Genomic DNA, 18,733 nt, shown 5'->3' with positions numbered 1-18,733 from the left:
GTGTTGTTGGGCATACTCATTAGTAAAACCCACTTTGGAAGTCCATGCACTAGCAATTAGTGTTGTCTGTGGAAATGGACAAGAGGCTATAAAAGTGTCATGAGGAGCACCCAAGCCATGAGCAATATGGAGGAAGAACAAGCTCCCATTCTAATTGTGGATGAATGCTTGGTCGTAATGCAAAAGATGATAGAAGCATAGATGGCAAAATACTCATCTCAGATAGAGTAAATATGTAGAACCACTAAGAAGCTTCATTGTGAAGCGTGGGTCGCTTAGGTTAGTATAGTTGTCTAGGCTCATATGGCAACCTCATAACCTTAGGCTAAAGGCCGCTACCAGTAGGTCAAAACGATGTAGAACAATCTAAGTAACTAGTGTCTAATGGGGTTGAGATGTCGAAAGCAGTTGACCTCGTCCACCCTTCATATCCTTGGATAGAAGAGCCACAAAGTAAGCCTATATGGAGTATGCACAACCCTGACAAGGCGACTAGTGTTGTGCAAGAAAAGAGAAACATAGCAAGGAGCTTGCTTCACAAACGTTACAAGAGCCACCTACCAATAAGTGACCATGAACCACCAAACACAATATGAATAGTTTCAAGCCCCGCTTGGCTAGGCTATAAGGATGTTGGACTACATGTCATCTACCCCTTTATCAACCTTCATCATACAACAAGAGAATCTGCATGAGGTTTGTGGTACCAAAGTTCTCCTTATACGACGACACCACTGACCTATTTGACTACCTCATGCACTACTGACTGTCATGACCATTGAACTCTATTCACAACTTTTGGGGGTAGAGGAAGTCATTGTAGCCCAGTACTACTATTTAGCATGGCAAAAATAGGTGATCAATAGCCTTAACAATCTCCAAATGTCATATTCAAAGTTCCTACATGACTTCAAGAAAAGGTTTGGTCTGACGGTGCTATAAATGGAGTCTTGTGGTATGAATGCTTTAATGTAAGTGTTTAAGAGATTTATTATGCCCTGCTCGCCATTCTTTGATAGATCTCAAAGAAATCCCTAGACTCTAGATGACCTTTTCCAATAGGCCAGAAAACTATGTCATGCTCGGGGACAAGTTATGCATCGCCTCTTAGTAAATAGTGGCGTTTTCTCAAATTGCATAACCTAGAAAGCAGACCCCACACAAGCAAAGATCAAAGAAAATAGTCACCTACACATAATGACTTCATTAGCTAGAAGAGAGGTCAAAGTGAAAATCCAAATTGCTTTTCCACACAGTTGACCTAAATGAGCCTAACCTACACTCAATTCCTACTAATCCAAGGTTTAGATGGCTTCTGCTAACCTCACCCTATGCGAGAAAACATTAGATAGAAAGATTTGGATCATTATTACAACTACCTTAAATCGTGTGGGTACACCATAAAAAAAATGCAGCCACCTCCAATTGCAAGTTGAAAGTTAGTTCAAGTAGGGCACCTCGCACAGTGCATGGAGCTCGTAAGGTGGCATCAAGGGAAATTGTTGCAACGCACAATCACTAGTAACCCCACTAGCATAAGCGAACATCAAACCCGTGACATATGTCATCCACAAAACAATTGCAAACTCATAGTGAAAGACGAAAGGCTAAACAAGGTCAATGATTAAGTAACTTGATAAAGTAAACACGTGTGCAATACATGTTTACGCCCTACAACCTGGTATAGATAGACAGTCAAATTGTTCATGGAGGCAAACTTGTTTCGTGTTGCTCACCCACAGGACGATGCCAGAATGTTGACTTGAACATGACCAATTTTGAGGTATCTTGGATACTAGTTGACCAAAAATATAGTTCGACTGACCTATTACACGGGCATGCTATTAATTGGATTCAATGACTCTACTGAAGTCCCCTCAACAATGTCTTTCTCCCAATAACAACCAAAGATGAAAATGTCACCATTTTTCAGTGAAATATCATTGAAATATTGTGTTAGCGGCCCTCAACATGACAAGTGGAGGAGATATCTCAGAGCCGATGTATCTCTAAAATTAGCAATTTTTTTTTTAATTTGTAGAAATATCAGCAATAGAAGTACATAATTTTCAACAAAATTTAGAAAAACGAAGGATGAAAGTGTCATGATTTTTCAACAAAATGTCATTGAAACACTATGTGTCGATGAGTTTTAACACAACAAGTGAAGGAAATATCCGGTTGCCTAATGTTTCTCCAAAATCAACAAATTTTCACTGATAAATTGGTGATATGACGACGTTTTCAGCAAAATGCCAATAAATCATTTCCACTTTAGCATTTTTGAATTTTCAAATTTGACTTGTGGGCTTTAAGCCTAGCTCACATATGCTTAAATACCTTATTTAGGTCTTATAGTATTTGGGATGTATTTCCTATCTTTAGAAAATGAAATAAATTGAAATAGAGAGTTCGGATTGAAGACCTAAAGCATGAAAGGTCATTTCCTAACCCGAAATTCCCCATCCCCACAATAACCATCCCATGCAAACTAGAGCCAAAAGTCAAATCCATAAACCTCTCACAAAACTTAGCCTTCCCACCCTTTACCAAACGTTCTCTCTTAGTGAACCCACTTCCATCATCTAAGCCCTTAAGCAAACCAAATGGCGAGTGACAATGATCAAAGAGTTTAATGCACTTCTCCACAATGGTATTTAGGATCTTTTTCCTCCATACACATAAAAAAAATTTAGTCAATTACAAGTGGATATTTTGTATTAAACAAAATTCGACGTTACTTCAAGATTTTCTAACATCGATTGGCCTAGTAACATCGATAATCACAATTCCACTAGTGCTCACATTGTGTTCCTTATCCATAATCCTATCTCATTGAGTTTAAAGAAATAAAGCTCCATTGCTCGTTCTTCCACCAAAGTGGAGTACCGAGTCATTATCTGCATGGCTACAATGCTTATTACGTGAACTAGGCATGCAATTGCCCACTATACTAATGGTTTCTTATGGTAATATTGGTGCAACATATCTATGTGTAAATCCCGATCTTCTACTCTAAAATGAAACATATAATTGTCATAAATTTTCATTTTGTCCACGATAAGTTTCAAATTGATGATATAAGAATTCTGATATATCATCCAATAATCAATTAGCCAATGCTTCTACTAAACCCTGACCTTTTCCCCACCAACAACTAGAGACACTTCGAGTCAAAATTATTGTTCTCCCTTGAAACCCCATCTTAGGGGACATAATAAAGAAAATAGATGGTTAATGACTCATAAGTTATATACCTTCTATTTTTTAGGTGTAAATATTCTATTCTTGGATAGGTCCTATACTTTAGGTAATTAGAGAATTATTTCTTTCCTCTTCAAATCAATCTTATATATTGTAAAAAAGTTGGTAAGCTATTTTTCTCAATTCTGCTTATCTCTAAATTTCATATGGTACCCATCGCTGAAGGCCACAAATAACTGAAAAACACCCGCCTGAAAACTGAAACTAACAAGTAGATTGATGACAAGTATATTAAGGTTTAAGATAAACAATTTGTCCACTTTTGACACCTGCAGTCTCTTTCTACAATACAAAATTAAGGAAAGCAATATAAAGAGAATTCACTCTTACAAGATTTGCTTCATCATCTTTACTTCGATGAAGAACTTTTGCTTCTTCATAGAGCTTTTCATTTTACAATAACTTTAAAATCGACCCAATGGTACATGGAGCTGTCCATTGAAAACCAAATCAGCAAAGTAAACACCGCCTGTCAAAATACAACTTAAAGGCATGAGCAGGGCCAGCAGTAGTACGTGAGAGTCAGGATCCGTATTCTGTTGGTGTGTTGCTGTGTTTACAGTGAGAAAGTGGACATCAACACCAAGGAGTCAGGCTAATCATGACAAGTGGGCTCCGCCCGCACATGCTGCATTCTATTTCCATCGCCACTTGACGCCACCCACTCAATTGGAGCCTTGGAGGTTGAACCAAAATATGAGCCATTCCCTCAGCCCCAATCTCATCCTAGTGTTTACGCGTTGGAAAGTAATTCGGATTGTCATATGCTTATTGTCTTTGGATTTTGGTGGTATTTTCACTAGCTTGGAACGCCCTTCAAAGTCCATTAGAAGCAAATTTTAACCCTAAAAGACAACCGTATCAATGGATGAGGCATTACAGGTCTTGGAAAGTGGCAATTACCACACGGCACTTATGGGAGAGAGTCCTCCAGCTTATTCATTGGAGGCAATTAAATGCAAAGATCGCATAAACAACACCTGGTAGTCCTTGGACGTCACGTTTTCCATGGGAAGTATGTGCTTGATATGGGGGTAAAATCAGAGGGGGAAGATAGATACAAGTGACATTGATGGAACTTTAATTACTCAAGTTATGAAAAGGACATAAATAAGTCTGTTTTCAAAAATGTGTTTATTCACCCACTTGTTTTTGCCATAAATAACAAATTTATTAAGTACAAGTCTTAAAATTTTCATTTTGAAAACAAAAAACAGCAATGTTTAAGTGGGTGTGCTCAATGGGATAAATTTGGGCATTCTAGAATACAGTAAACATATTCGAGGACAGAAAATGCTGAGGCATGCACAGCAATCCATCATCAAAGCTCCTTGACCTCGGAAGGGGAATCCATGAAAAAGGGGTGGATCGTGGGCTCTCTCTCTCACACACTGTTGAAGCCAGGCTCAGACACGCGCGACACAGTGGACAGAGGTGACCTCCTCCCAAGAAAATCGAGTTATACGTCCCTTTCGTTTGAGGAATCCATCTCTCCAATCCTTCAAACATCGCCTTCATGCCTCCTACGTTCCCACTTCTCACCACCCAATCTCCAACCCACGCGCACAACTCCCATCAGCTGCCCATTACTCTGGTAAGCTGCTTGAAGTGAGGGATTATGCTAGAGATTTGTCTGCAAATAACTGAGTTAAGCAGAAAGTGAAAGGGCTCTGTGAGAAAGTGAGTGTTTGAGTAGTAGCAGTAGTAAGAGTACTGGGTGTCAGTTCCTGTTTTGGTACGTACAACGGCACCGATGCAACTGCAGAATGCAGTGCTTCATCTCCACATTGACCATCCTCATTTACGGACTCTGTTACTCCACAGAAAGAGTACTCTTTCTAACCCTACCATCTCCCTTTTACTCTTTCACCTCCGCCCCACCTCCACGGCCACCACCTCTATCTCAGACGCAGTCACATTCCTTAGATGCCTTTTCTTAAGTTGTGGGTTCATGGTTTCTCATTGTAGCACACCTTATTTTACTGTCTTTCTCTACTCTGATACTTAGTATCAGGTTTCAAAGTTGTGGAGGCGACCCCCACAAACATTCAAAAAGCTGGAAAAGGGTACGAAGGAGAGTCCGAGTCTAGATCTCTCAAGGACTCATCATAAGCTACATAGAGATTCTCTACGGATTCTGCAACAGAAAGGATCAAAGGAAGAAGATGATGAAAAGAGCCAACACAGAAAGGATTGCTTCGCCATTGTCAGTATCTTCAACAGTCGCGATAAGTCTCTAGGATGTTGCATGAGAAAACAAAAGATATATGGAAAAGCAAACGCTCTTACTTGATGTCTTCTTCTGCATCATTAGTATCTGAGCAACTGATGATCGAAGGCACAAGAATCAGTTTGGAGCACGCATCATCGGAGCTGAGGCTGAAGAAGGGAGCAGAAAGAGTGCAAGTCCGACGAGGTCACATTGCGCGTTCCATCGGAAAGAAAGATCGTCACAGCAAGGTTTGTACTTCAAAGGGTCCAAGAGACCGCCGGGTGCGATTGTCTGCTAACACTGCTATTCAATTCTACGATGTCCAGGACCGACTCGGCTACGACAGACCCAGTAAGGCGGTTGATTGGCTCATGGAGAAGGCGAAAACGGCCATTGATGCTCTTGCTGAGTTGCCTACACAATGTCCTTTATCTACTTCTGTTGTTGCATCAGCCCAACAGAGAGAGCAGAATCTAAATCATCTACAGCATCCCCACTTACGCGTTGAGCAGTTGGAAACTATCTTGGATTTGAATCAGCAGCATTTGAATGAGAATCCCATTTACAGTTCGGGCTTCTTTCACATTCCTGTTTCCACAGCATTTTCTGCAGTTCATTTCCAGAACAGCCCAGCTTATCCGAATTTAGGAGCAATAAGCCACACCCAATATCCTTACCTGTCTATTCAGAGCTTCCAAGACCCAACACCTGGACGTCATCATTCTACTACTATTTCTTCAGCGGATCAAGCTATCTACTCTGCCTCGTCTCCACTAGTTTTTGATGCCGCATCTACCCACTGGCCTCATAGTGATCCACCTGAGATGAGTCAGCCCCAGAAAATGATTGATTGGAATTCTGACACAGGCAATGGAATTCAAGGGCTTGTCTTTGATTCGTTGCCACTTCCACTACAAGAACCAGTTCTTAGCCAAAACCAGTTGTTTTCCGAGAGGGAACCCCTTCAGTCCACTGATTCAGCTTTAATTTCCGATTGGATGAATCCACCTATTTCCACCGCCAATGTTCAACATATCACAATGGAAGCCAATCAATCATCTGGCTTTGCATTGGCCTCAAACGGAATTTCGAGGATTGGCATTTCTGCACATATTCAAGGTGAAGATATGGAGCAGAGCACGGTGTGCAACAGCCAGTCCTCTGCTACTCACTGCTGAGATTACCAAAATCAAAATCCCAATTCCACTTAGCGCCCAACCACACTTCCACTTTAAAACTTCTTAAAAAATCTCCCTTTTCATTCGGTGATACAAAATTGAGCTATTATGTGAGTTCAAATAAGTGACTCCGGTTACTTGGTTTAATGTGTTCGAATGTAGGTTTTCCCTTTTGGGTTCATGCTGTTTTATCTTAGTTGGATTGCTTCCCGTTTCCACTATTACAATTTAATGCTATAAACCGCATTGTCCCTTTTGCAGTCATCAATTTCTCATTTCTATATCCACTTCAGTAAGAATGATGGTTCTGATTGTGTCATGATGTGAAAGAACTCTACAAAAACAATGAAAACCCAGAAGGAGAAATCCATCCTGTAATAATGATCACTCGTGTTCTGTTCTGTATTTGAAAATAATCGCCCATTGCTTTTGCCTAAATTAGATAAAAGAAAGACCTTCTGTTTCTCTATAATAATGATTAGTTAGGCCATTTTCTAGTGGGATGGAGCTTAGCTATGAATTATGATACCTTCCAATTAGATTAAATTGTAAAAGGAATGAAAGGACCAGCTGATATCTTACATAAGTATCATGCTAAAAGTTTCAACTTCTAAGCGCCTGATCCAAAAGGGGATCTAGGGGAAGTCCTTTTCCATGAAAGGGAACAACATGAGCCAGAGGGTCAATATCCATACGGGAGAGAGTACATCATTACACTCTTTCTCTAACGAAGTTATAACGGAAGAGAAGTTAGGTAGGTAATTGGAAATGCTTACCTGCATATGCAGTAAAACCAGACGCGGAAGAAGGAAGATGGATGATTCATATGGTACTTGGCCATTAAAGAAGGGAAGGAAAGTCTCTGTGGCACATCGGATGTCAATTTAATGTGCTACTAAAACTTGTGATTGGCGCGGTAACATTACCAGCTGTAATAATAATAATAGATGAATCAGATATTCAAATGAAAGCAAACAGAGGTAATCAATGGCTTGGCAGGCATTAGCATTCATGGTTGTATAGACTAGCGGTCATTGAGTTCAATGACGGGAAACAGCGGGATGCTGATTTTTCATGTTTTCTTGCCAATCAAAATCTCAAATTCAGAAACTCAACACAAAAAAATTAATTAGATAAATAAATGAACATGAGAGATACAAACTGAAAATAGGACCACGGGGAAGTGAATTATTTCAGCACATCTGTCAGAGTCCCATATATTAGTTATCATATAAGCAGGTAACCAGCAAAGAAGTAATCACCAATGGTAATTCCACTTCTAAAATGACACAATCATTTCCCCTCACAAAAAAAATTGCTGTATATTTACACTATAAATAAATAATTTCTCCCCAAAAAGCAATCCATATCAGACATGGATGAATGGGTCAGTCCCAGATCCAAGTCTATTTGTTCATCGCAAGCCAAACCAAATGACTTTCAAACCACTCAATGTACAGAATATTAAAGATGACCAAACAATTAAAGAATCCTTTTCTCAGCACTTCTCTATGATATCTTACTGAAAATCAAAGGGACCGCATTTAATCCATTTCATTGGTCCAGTACTAAGGTCCTGGCTGTTCTTCTTTAGCATTTACTTCTTCAGGTTTAATGTTCCCATCTCGTGCAGCAGGTTTTTCAGCAGATGGGTAGGATAATCTTCTGGCCTTTGTGGTTCCTTTCCCATTAGGATTAACTGTAACTGGTACTTTTGTTGTTGGTGAGATTATGTTTTTACCAACCTTGTTTTTCTGCCTACTCTGTGCTTTCTTTGGGCTTATGTGGACTCGGCTTTCCCATGGGCGAGCTGCAATCCAACGTTCCATCCAGCTCCAACCCCAATTAGCTTTGCTAAGTCCAGATTTATTTGGCCCTTGGTTCTGACCAGAGTTAGCCCTCCACTGCAAATAATAAGTTCAATTGTAGTTTTCCATTTGACCTGGTTAGCAAAAGTCACAAAAAACCAAATTTTGCCATTCACATTTCACACACCTGATGAGAGAAGGCATATGCCAGTGCTCGCTCCCGCTTTACTGCTGCTTCTTCCCTGTGATATATCCTTGCAAGAATTTCCTCCATTGTTTCAGGACCTCCACACCATTCCACCTGTCAGGGACTCAAACTACTAAGAGAGAGAGAGAGAGATGCACAGGCACCAAGACGCCCACATATCAAATTGCAAAATCCAAGAGGTAAAAGAAACACAGGGCCAACAAGAAGTCAGCCCATGAAGGGCCAAAGACTAGGCAGTTCAAACGAAGAATAAAACACAACCAACACTGAAAAGTTCAAACACAGAAATACTTATAAAAACTTCTCCATGTGCCAAGCCTTAGCCTAAAAGCCCCTTTTCAGGTGGAAAAGATTGCAAATAAAAATAGAAACACATTTTCAGACTATAAATTCCAGCCTCATTGAAATAACAGTCTTTATTACACCAGTATACCATGAGTACCACACCACAAATTCAATTATGTAGGCTGCAGAGACATGAAATTAAAAAAGTCATAGTGAAACAGTGAGTGCAAACATTAGATTAAACACTAATACAACTTATGTATCACATCAAATGCACAAGAGGAAAGGACTAGTGATTTATTAGAGTCACATTGTAAACATTGGTTATAAGCCATCCAAGCTAATACTTAATGAACCATGTGAAAATGAAGATAGTTTTGTTCACCATACAAATTTCAGGTATGTTGCTCACTCTTGGCCTGTACCCTTGAATTTCCCTTTGATTGTAAATGGAGTTTATTATACGAAGAAGCGGGAGGATGGGGCCTCTATTTCCAGAAGTTTTTAGAATATATGAATTCATTGAAGGCACCTCCAGGTGCATCATGGGTATGGCAATATTCTTCAACTCAAACAGTTTAACAACCAGCATAATGTCACTGAAAATTTCATACCAGTTGGAGAAAAGTCAGTCTTACCTCCAGATCATGAAGCTTTGCGTCAAGTTTTAATTGATTCTCTAATTTCTTCTGTCTAATCCGGCCTTCTGTAACCATACAGAGTCGGCGAGCTCTAATCTGGGTCTGTATCCTGCTCCATGAGCTAAGATAGCTCAATGTAGTCGAAGCTTGCTTTCTAACACAATCGCCCTGGGTCAGTTTCTGTAACCTTACTATCCCTTTTAAACGTCGTAAAGTTTTCCTAGCCTGAAACATGGGAAAATAAATCATTGAACCGCTAATATATACTAGTAATTGAGAAAAAATAAATCATGTAAGAAACCTCCAACAGAAATAAGATTCTCTTAGAATCACTAAAGCACGGGTACTCTCACATTTCATAAATTCTAGAAATACACAATTTCTGGTCTACAACATCACTGAAACTCCAATATATTGTAATACTGCTCCACATGCATGAAAAATATGATTGATATAATTGTTAATATGGTAAAAGGAGCAGCCTGAAGCCAGCTGGCGTATGTCTGGATACGCTGATAAGGTTCACAACTTCTTAATCGCTACATAATGTACAGTTTCATCATGGAAAATTTTGTTCTATGAGAAGAAATCAGTGAAGAAAAGGTTCAAAGAAACGTGGATTGCATGATTATGGTTTGCAGGGCAGTGAAACAAAAGCACAAGGGCAGTCACTCTTCCCCTCAATTTCTGGGACCCTTTTTGGTTTCTTTGTTTCAATTAGTCCTTGTGGTTGGTTGCATTTGTAGCTCCTTGGATCATTTTGCTCTCTTCTTTGATCAGATTTTGCATATCCTTGGGAGTATGTCTCGTCCTTCTTGGTTCTGTCTTCATTCATTTAATGAAATGAATTATTGTTTCTGATGAAAAGGAGAGAGAAAAAAACACAGAACATCCCTCATATTTCAGGGACACATCTAACAAGTCCTGTGAATGCGAAAGATCTTGTCAAGAAAATGCTGCCTCTTCTCACACCAGACAGCTTGGAATTCTGTGATATGAAGCTAAAAGCATGTTATTCTAAAGGATAAATTTCACTCACCTCCCCTGAGGTTTGGGCAAAATACACTCAAGTCATCATTAATTTGAAATTTCGTCAAATACCTCCCTTAGTTTTTGAGTCAAAAGGGAGGTGAGTGAAAATAACAAATGAGAATGGTAGAGAAGGTATTTGATCTGCCTCGTCTCACACCAACAAGTTTATAAGCTGACACATCTTGGAATTCCGTGATATGAAGCTAAAAGCATGTTATTCTAAAGGATAAATTTCACTCACCTCCCCTGAGGTTTGGGCAAAATACACTCAAGTCATCATTAGTTTGAAATTTCGTCAAATACCTCCCTTATTTTTTGAGTCAAAAGGGAGGTGAGTGAAAATAACAAATGAGAATGGTAGAGAAGGTATTTGATGAAATTTCAAACCAATGATGGCTAGGTGTATTTAGCCTAGATCTCAAGGAAGGTGAATGAAATTAACCTTATCCTAAAACACCTTCCATCTGCACAGCAGTGCCCCCTCTCCACACTCATTAGTGAAACGATTACAGTCAGAATACAAAGCATCCTTAAATAATTCCCAAAAGAAATAAAAATAACTGCTATTTACTGACTGCATGAAGACCAAAACAGACTGACAAGGCATGCAATTTCCCCCTCAATTACATGAACAGATGACAAAACATTTAAGCTCCCTTCTGTGCATTCACCCAGGACTAATGATTTCAGATATTATCTTATCCAGATCTTGAGATCTTCAAGCCCTTCTCTGTGATGGAATTTCTACTCATCCAACAGGAACAAGAAAAACATGAACTCTAATTAATAAGAATATGAAATTAGGAAGAATTGAGCATGTGCTCTTCTTTCCTCTTTCTCTGATATCTGTTTGATGGTTACTAAGATGTAGAAAACTAAACTTGGTTCACACGCTGAAGAGCAATTGATTGCCAGTTCAGACCCACTTTTCTCAACACAACGTACCCTCATCTAAACACCTTAGAATTTCTAGGGCTTCCCACTGTTAAAAATTAATCTTGCATTCAAAGCATGATGCCACAAAGTCATCCAATCAGGTGGTAGTGCTGATTACATGGTTTTCATCTCGAAAATGTGCATACAAATGTCTTTGCAACCGACCATATCAAACTAAATGCAAATCAGACTCTTAAATCACTTATAGGCAGCATACATAACATGCAAAGAGTTGCAACATAACAAATAACACCAAACTTGAGTACTAAATTTTAGAAAATTCATACCATAAATGCCCGGAATGCAGTCTGAATCCGAGTTGCAGCTATATCCTCAACTGGAATACCAAGAACCCCAGGATTTCCACTAGTAGAACCATAGGAAAAACCAGTAGACCCTTTCAGAGTGCGGCTCCTCCATTTGAAACCATTTGATTTTGCATCAGTTGAAGTTCCCTGTCTCAAAGTGTAGAAAGAGATGAAAAAAGCAACTCCATAGAAACAATAACCGTGAGATGAGTAAACATCATAAATTTCACAATCACACCAAAAGGAAATACTATCAAGAAAGAATCACATTATCAACTTTATGAACAGGTCAGACTTTGTGATAAGAAGGGCACAGACAAACATCCTTGACATATGTCATAGAAATGGTACAATAAGAAAAAATTCATCAAGTGGTTAATTGCAACCCTGAAAACATATAGGTTTTTGTTAAGACTCCTACACTAAGTTCTTCTAATCTCCCAAAGACAAAGATTTCATCATGAAGTAACAAAAGTACCTAACTTTTAACTCAGCCTGTACTAACTTATGGCGCCAAAGTAAGCATACAGCAGTGTTTGTGTGTGGGCATCTGGGAGTGACCAATTAACTACTCTCTCAGACCAACATGAATGTATATTTTTGTGCGTACATGCAGAATCTTCTCTCTCGATCACTGAAATCAAATGGTATCACAATCCTAAAAACATACAGGCAATTTGTTAAGACTCCTAAGCTAAGTTCTAATAATCTCTTTAAACAAAGATTTATCATCAAAGTGCATTGACTTTAACTCTTGGCTAATGCTAATTAATGTGTGCATGTAGAATCTTATCTCTAAGTCACTTCAATTCAAAGCCTTACTGAGAATACAAGTAATGAGGATACAAAATAACATGATAAACTGAGGCAATTTCAGGAACAATGGTCACCAGATACCATAGAAATGATACGAAGACAGATAATACATCAGAAAGAAAAAATAATAAGATTCAAACATTCATAGGCAAACAAAATTTCCAATGGAAAAGATAAAGGAAGTCAGGCAAACTTGGCAGTCTGGAAGAATCCTTGTATATAAAAGGTACTATATACCAGACCTTATCATCCACATTTGGTCAAGGATGCTAGGCAAAAAAGCTTGCTTTTCGTGACAACCGAGTCAAATAAAAGTTGGATGATCCCATTACAGATTAAAAAAGAAAATTATGCATAGTAGCAATTTTAGGGCTCTATACCTTCGTTTTTCTTGAATTGTCACCTTTCACTTTCTTTGAGCTAAGTATTGCCTTAAACCAATCTCCAGAACCCATTTCTGATGTTAAGAGTCTGTACCCAACTTAGCATAACCCTGGGGAAGAATTTCCAGTGGTCAAAATGATGCGCATCCACATTAAGCAGACTTGACTCAAAGCATATCATTAGTCTCAATTGTTTGGTATTAAACAGATATCCAGCAAATAAAGTTCGCACATAAGCTAATATGCATTGTAATGTTCAGTTTTCAAATTTCAACCATGTAGCTTGACAACAAGCTTTTTCACTCATAGATCAAATCAGAAACTACAAACCAATAGCAAACTATGTTTAAACCCTTTTTAAATCAAAAGTGCAGAAGATAGAATGCTTAAAACTTCAATTTTTGGTCTTCCCTTAGTTTCCTCAGCATCCAAACAGAGGATTAACAAAAACTGAATGGTTGCTGCAAGCTAGGTAAAAAAGAAAGAAAGAAAGAACCTTCTACCATGACACCCCAATTCAACCAAATGAAAATAGGAAGTTGCAAATAATGTCTTCTCAGTCTGCTTAAGTTATGATATTTTCCAGAAAACCACATCAAGATCCCTCCTTTCTCTCCCAATTAACCTATGGGTAATCACCAAGAAAAGCATATAGAAGAAAACAACATAAAGAAGATTTGGGGGCAGGGATGACATACCAGGGAAGAAGAAGATGCAAATGGGTCCTGTAGAAACCTTTTTTGGGGGAAGAAGGAGTAGTCAATATTTTGGAGAAGAAAGGTAGTGATGGCAGTAGTAAAAGGGAAGGAAAGGCCGGGACACACAGTGGGAATAAAAGGCGGGTGTGTGGATTTGCCGTGGCCCATCACCACCCTTTCTCTCAAAAGGAGATTTACCATCAAAAAATCAGAGTGATTCTCTCCTGGTCTAAAACCCCTTTACCATCTTTAATCTCAGATTGATTGTTACCCTTTAAGACTCACACCCACAAAATGTTTTGCAAGAAAAAGAAAAAGAAAAAACCTGAATAATCATTAAAATAAGAATTAAAAACTTTAGAACAAGAGGTGGAGTCAATCTGCACATTTTTTATTTATTTAGTATTTAAAAATAGAAAGTGTGGCCTCAATCAAAGCCTCAACTAACGCTCCAACTCATAAGAAGAATGTATACAGCAGTAGGTACTTTGATAATTCAGCAAAAACAAAGTGCCAAAAACGACTGCAGAACCACCATTGACAATGCTTGATTTTGATGTGCTGCTTTTCTATATTTATATATCTTTTTTTCTTTTTAAATACAGGGTTGTTTGTTTATTTATCCGTTCATGTTTATGGAAAGAAACAAAACTAGAAATTGAGACATGATTATTGACGGGGATGGAGGGGCCTCCCTTTGCCACCCACTGTACTTTCCCAACTACCATATTATAATGCAATCGGGTTGGCAATGATTATGGACTGTCCATATATCATAATTCTGGCCTAGAAAAACTCGGCCACGTCAATAGAGCCCAGCCCAAAACTGGAAGTAAGAGAGAGGCATGTGGGCCAAAAGGTAAGTCAGTCTTATGGTCCCGGCGGGGCTCGAACCCGCGACCTTCGGCTCATAAGACCAACGCTCTAACCAACTGAGCTACGGGACCCTGATATCTGAAAACTTTTATTTTACTTTGTAATACAATAATTTTGGACCCAAAGCCATTTCAAAGTTCTATTTTCTAGAGCTAAAACAACCAAAATAAACTGCAAAATACCAGGATGAAACCATGTATTTTTTTTAATATATTTTCAATGGTGACTGATTTTGGGTTAAGAAAAATTAAAACAATTATTTAATTATGAAAAGGAAATAGCTATTGAATTTCAAGTCAATTCAATGCTTTATAAGAATTTTAAATGAAGATAATTGGAGGAATAAATATTTGAGTTATTTTGTATAGCTATTTTATGATAAAGCACATAAAATCCTTGTTAATAATTTTTGAGAGTGTTTGACTAAAAAAGATGAGAGATTCAATCCAATGAAATGCTTTAAAGGCATGATTGGCTTGGCTTGGCTTGTTTGAATAGAGAATAGAAATGAGAAATCCACTTCATTTCATATTTATTATCATGTTTGAATTACTTTTTAAAATAAAAATATGAATCAATAATTCACTTCATTATTATGTTTTCTCTCTATTGTCTTTTCATCGTATTTTTCTAGATATTTTTCTAGAATTAAATTGTAAACATAATGTCTGAAACTTTTTCCTTTATTGGATGTAAAATATTATATTCGCTTCTTATATAGACACAATGTCATTATTGTATCCCACATGATTATAAGATCGTTTAAATAAATATCTATTAATCATGTGAAAATAAAGTCCTTAATCATGTAAACATATTTTAAAATTGTCCTAATCTATTAAGTATAGAATGAATAACATCCATACATGAGGGAACAAGTTACCATAAAATGATATCCTATAAACTTAGTAAGCTTCAGCGGGTAAGAGTTGGAGTGATAGATACATTACTTAGGATTAGTGGTAGGATATTAAAAACATATTGACCTTTTTATGATAACTTAAGTTCTTAATGGGCTTTAGCATTCTTTTTTCTTTTTCTTCTTCTTTTTTTAAATTCGAAGGTTTTGCTAAGTTATTTTGGATACTTAAGAGAACTAATTTAATCCAAACATATATCGGCTCATTATTGGAATTCTATACATAAAGGAAATTAACGTTGTTTTGGAAGGAAATTATGCTTAGGTAAATGGGGATCAAAATTTATTGGAAGTTTGAATTGTTTAGGAAATTGTATACTTTGATCTTTGGCATTAAAATCCCATTTGAGTATAGCAAAATTGTAACAAGCATGTCATTTCTTTGGGTATCTTAGGAATAACATATAGTCGTTTGTTTTATTCAATGGCCCAAGGAATATTCGAGTAGTAATAAAAGTTTTTCCTGTTGTAGCAGCCCTTATGAATTTTGAAATAATCATTGTTAATTATTTTATAAACCTAAAATAGTCATTTTGGTGACTAAGAAATACAAAATAAGGCTAGTCAATGATTAGATGATCTTGGAGAGTTGACATTTTCTTGTAATACACATGTTTGGTAAAAAGGAAATGTAGATCCTCGAAACCGAATTCAAGAAGCCACACTTAATATTAATCTTTTAATACACATGTATACGTACACGAAAATAGTGCATTGATCACTACCCAAAAATAAATATGCATGTGTGCTATTAATTAATAAAGGCCACCGTTATTAAAACAAGTATTTAGTAAGGGTGTTTCATCAATATGGTTGCTCCAAATGAAAAGCACCCTCAACTAACATGTAAGATCAAAATTTCAATGCACCCAATGAAAACCACCCTCATAACTAACATTTCGTTTCAAACAATTACTATATGCTTGCACCATGGCTTATGCAATCTGCTTGACATTTTTTACTAATTACTAGAGAATTAGTCGAGGCCAAGTGGTCCTCATTACCTATATATAGGCAATAAAAGGGAAGTTATAGTTGTTAAGTTTTGGTCCAAATAGGCGGTTGGTGGAACTTAGAATGATCCTTCACCAAACTCAAGGGCTAGGTTAACGAACCACTAGCATAGACTTGACTTTCCGGGCCAAAATCTTACCTAATTTATTTTCTTTTTACTAATCATATGCCCTTAATTTCCTACCACAATTGCCTCTGCAATTTTAGTGGTTACTGGTTAGGGTTTAGGCACATGTATAGGATGTCTGACCAATAATTTAACACATTCAAAATTTTGTCAGCGTGAGTTGAGCTAATTAGTTTATATATTGTGAACCAATGTTCATGAGTCAATTAAAATGGTCAAAGAAGGACAAAATGATAGAATAATTTAACCAATATGAATTAAAAAACTACCGTTTTAGTTTCTTCTATACATAAATTCATTGCTTCTTGTCCATGATCCGATCGATGCAGAGAAAATTCAATGAAAAAGGTAACATGGCCATGGCCAAAAGTCAAACTGCTGCAAGGATAATGGTTCGAGATTTCAACAACCACCGATATTTTACAAATTCAACATGCATTTCAGAGTTCACATTACAAAGAAACATCTGGGATTCTATACAAACTGATCAAAACTTCGAGCAATAGCATCATCTTCATCATTCTCAACTTGTTCCAGCCATGAGTTTGCTTGAAGGAGAAGAGCTCGGCGAAAACCAAAAATTACTGATTGCAGGGGTAATCTCTTTATTCTTCATCGTCGTACTAGTCATCCTTCTCCATATCTATGCTAGACATCTGCTTAGACGACAGGACAGATCAAGACTCCAAGCTTCACTAAATTCATCGAGGACTGAAGTTGAAGCAGTTGGAATGAATGATTCGATTGAGACATCGAAGAGAGGGCTCGACCCATCTGTCATAGCCTCACTGCCTATGTTCCTCTACCAACCAACCGATGGGCTCGACGGCGGTGACTGTGTAGAGTGCTCGGTGTGCTTGAGCACCATAGAGGAAGGGGCTAAGGTCAGGCCTCTGCCAAACTGTAAGCACGAGTTCCATGCGGAGTGCATTGACATGTGGCTGAGCTCACACATTACTTGCCCCATTTGTCGCACCGGGGCTGAGCCTCAGCTCAGGGTCGAGCCCATGGTCCCACCAGCGCCACCAACAGCACCACCACTGGAGGAGAGTACCTCGGATGGAGGTGCACAGTTGCAGAAAGTGGGTGGGTCGGGATCCCGATTAAGTTCGTTTAGGAGGATACTGGGTAGGGAGAGATCATCGACAAGGATTCAAAACTGTGGAGATGAAGAAGCTGGTGCGGAAAATCTGTAAGGCATGCAGTGGAATAGATAAGTAATTCTTCTATTATATTTCTGGTGTGGTTCAAGGTTTATAAATTTAATTTGATCAGTAGATTGTAGAGCTTAGTTGTGTATTATTAGATTTCAGAGCACATTTTCAGAAGGAATTCAATTTTCTGGTATATCAGATTGTAAAAAGAAGTGGGGGTGGGGGTTTTGGATTGTGCTCTTGAAATGCCGAAAATTCAAATTAGTTGTTTCATAATGAATTGTTTACTATAAGTCGTGAATGGAATTATAAAGTTCGTGAATAACTTTATTTCACAGTTCAAATATCTTTAACCTTCTTTTCACATAAAAGAAAAATTAAATGAAATTCAGGAAAAAAAAATTGTTTCAAAGTGTCTTTTAGGCTTTGTCAAAGGGAAAGTAAGAGTGAGAAAAAAAAAAAAAAATTTTTATATTATTGTATAGAGGGACAGTTTCAACTCCCAAAAACTATTACCCCTATATTTTACTTTGTTGAATTGGATGGATCCGCCCCATTGGACACTCAAACTCAACTCCATTTTCATCCCAAATTTATTTAATTATGCTTAATATATGGTAGGAGATGTACATTTAATTTAAAAGTGATATTATAAAGTTGGGTGTATTTATTCAGCCAGGTCAAAAGCCCCCCATGCTGACCTGTTTGTTTGCCACGTTGAGTTGGGCTTTAAAATAAATAAATAAATAAGGGCAACCTTGGACTTGATGCCATATTACTATTACAACTCCATGTGGTTAGGATAGGATTTTAAACTAATCAGCCCGTTTGTAAAGGTCAAAGGTGAGTGCATAGCCTCTACTCGTGTGTGAGA

At 37.8% G+C, this 18,733-nt stretch overlaps 3 protein-coding genes and 1 non-coding gene across 4 annotated transcripts; 2 read left to right on the top strand and 2 right to left on the bottom strand.

The window, feature by feature from the left end:
- The first annotated feature begins 4,673 nt into the window (after positions 1-4,673).
- LOC104880485 (transcription factor TCP4) lies at positions 4,674-6,918 on the top strand. Its single transcript, XM_010657189.3, has 2 exons — positions 4,674-5,724; positions 5,803-6,918. Exons 1-2 carry the CDS (start codon positions 5,506-5,508, stop codon positions 6,652-6,654), a joined length of 1,071 nt encoding a protein of 356 aa, XP_010655491.1. The 5' UTR covers positions 4,674-5,505; the 3' UTR covers positions 6,655-6,918.
- Positions 6,919-7,950: 1,032 nt separating this feature from the next.
- LOC100258909 (protein IQ-DOMAIN 9) lies at positions 7,951-14,222 on the bottom strand. Its single transcript, XM_002271982.5, has 6 exons — positions 13,770-14,222; positions 13,069-13,181; positions 11,852-12,019; positions 9,594-9,821; positions 8,650-8,763; positions 7,951-8,558 (listed from the first exon to the last, which is right to left on the bottom strand). The coding sequence occupies exons 2-6, from the start codon at positions 13,141-13,143 to the stop codon at positions 8,223-8,225; spliced, it is 921 nt and encodes a 306-aa protein (XP_002272018.1). The 5' UTR covers positions 13,144-13,181; positions 13,770-14,222; the 3' UTR covers positions 7,951-8,222.
- A 420-nt stretch (positions 14,223-14,642) lies between these two features.
- On the bottom strand, positions 14,643-14,716 carry TRNAI-UAU (transfer RNA isoleucine (anticodon UAU)). The gene has a single exon. It is a non-coding gene; the product is annotated as a tRNA-Ile (tRNA).
- A 2,329-nt stretch (positions 14,717-17,045) lies between these two features.
- Positions 17,046-18,146, top strand: LOC100253763 (E3 ubiquitin-protein ligase ATL41). Its single transcript, XM_002272031.4, has one exon. The coding sequence runs from the start codon at positions 17,245-17,247 to the stop codon at positions 17,899-17,901; it is 657 nt and encodes a 218-aa protein (XP_002272067.1). The 5' UTR covers positions 17,046-17,244; the 3' UTR covers positions 17,902-18,146.
- The last annotated feature ends 587 nt before the right edge of the window (positions 18,147-18,733 follow it).

Source organism: Vitis vinifera, chromosome 10 (genome assembly GCF_030704535.1).
Source record: "Vitis vinifera cultivar Pinot Noir 40024 chromosome 10, ASM3070453v1".
In the NCBI taxonomy this organism is placed as follows: domain Eukaryota; kingdom Viridiplantae; phylum Streptophyta; class Magnoliopsida; order Vitales; family Vitaceae; genus Vitis; species Vitis vinifera.
The sequence above is the reverse complement of the archived record's forward strand: the minus strand, read 5'-3'. Positions and strand labels throughout refer to the sequence as shown.

Bases quoted from the DNA above. Each gene is read 5' to 3' on its own strand.
- LOC104880485 (XM_010657189.3), top strand. From the start codon at position 5,506: ATGTTGCATGAGAAAACAAAAGATATATGGAAAAGCAAACGCTCTTAC. The intron at 5,725-5,802 runs GTTTGTACTTCA...TACGATGTCCAG, and splicing joins AGAAAGATCGTCACAGCAAG to GACCGACTCGGCTACGACAG.
- LOC100258909 (XM_002271982.5), bottom strand. From the start codon at position 13,143: ATGGGTTCTGGAGATTGGTTTAAGGCAATACTTAGCTCAAAGAAAGTG. The intron at 12,020-13,068 runs GTATAGAGCCCT...ACTTTGAGACAG, and splicing joins ACAATTCAAGAAAAACGAAG to GGAACTTCAACTGATGCAAA. The intron at 8,764-9,593 runs GTAAGACTGACT...AGTCCCTGACAG, and splicing joins CAAAGCTTCATGATCTGGAG to GTGGAATGGTGTGGAGGTCC.
- LOC100253763 (XM_002272031.4), top strand. From the start codon at position 17,245: ATGAGTTTGCTTGAAGGAGAAGAGCTCGGCGAAAACCAAAAATTACTG.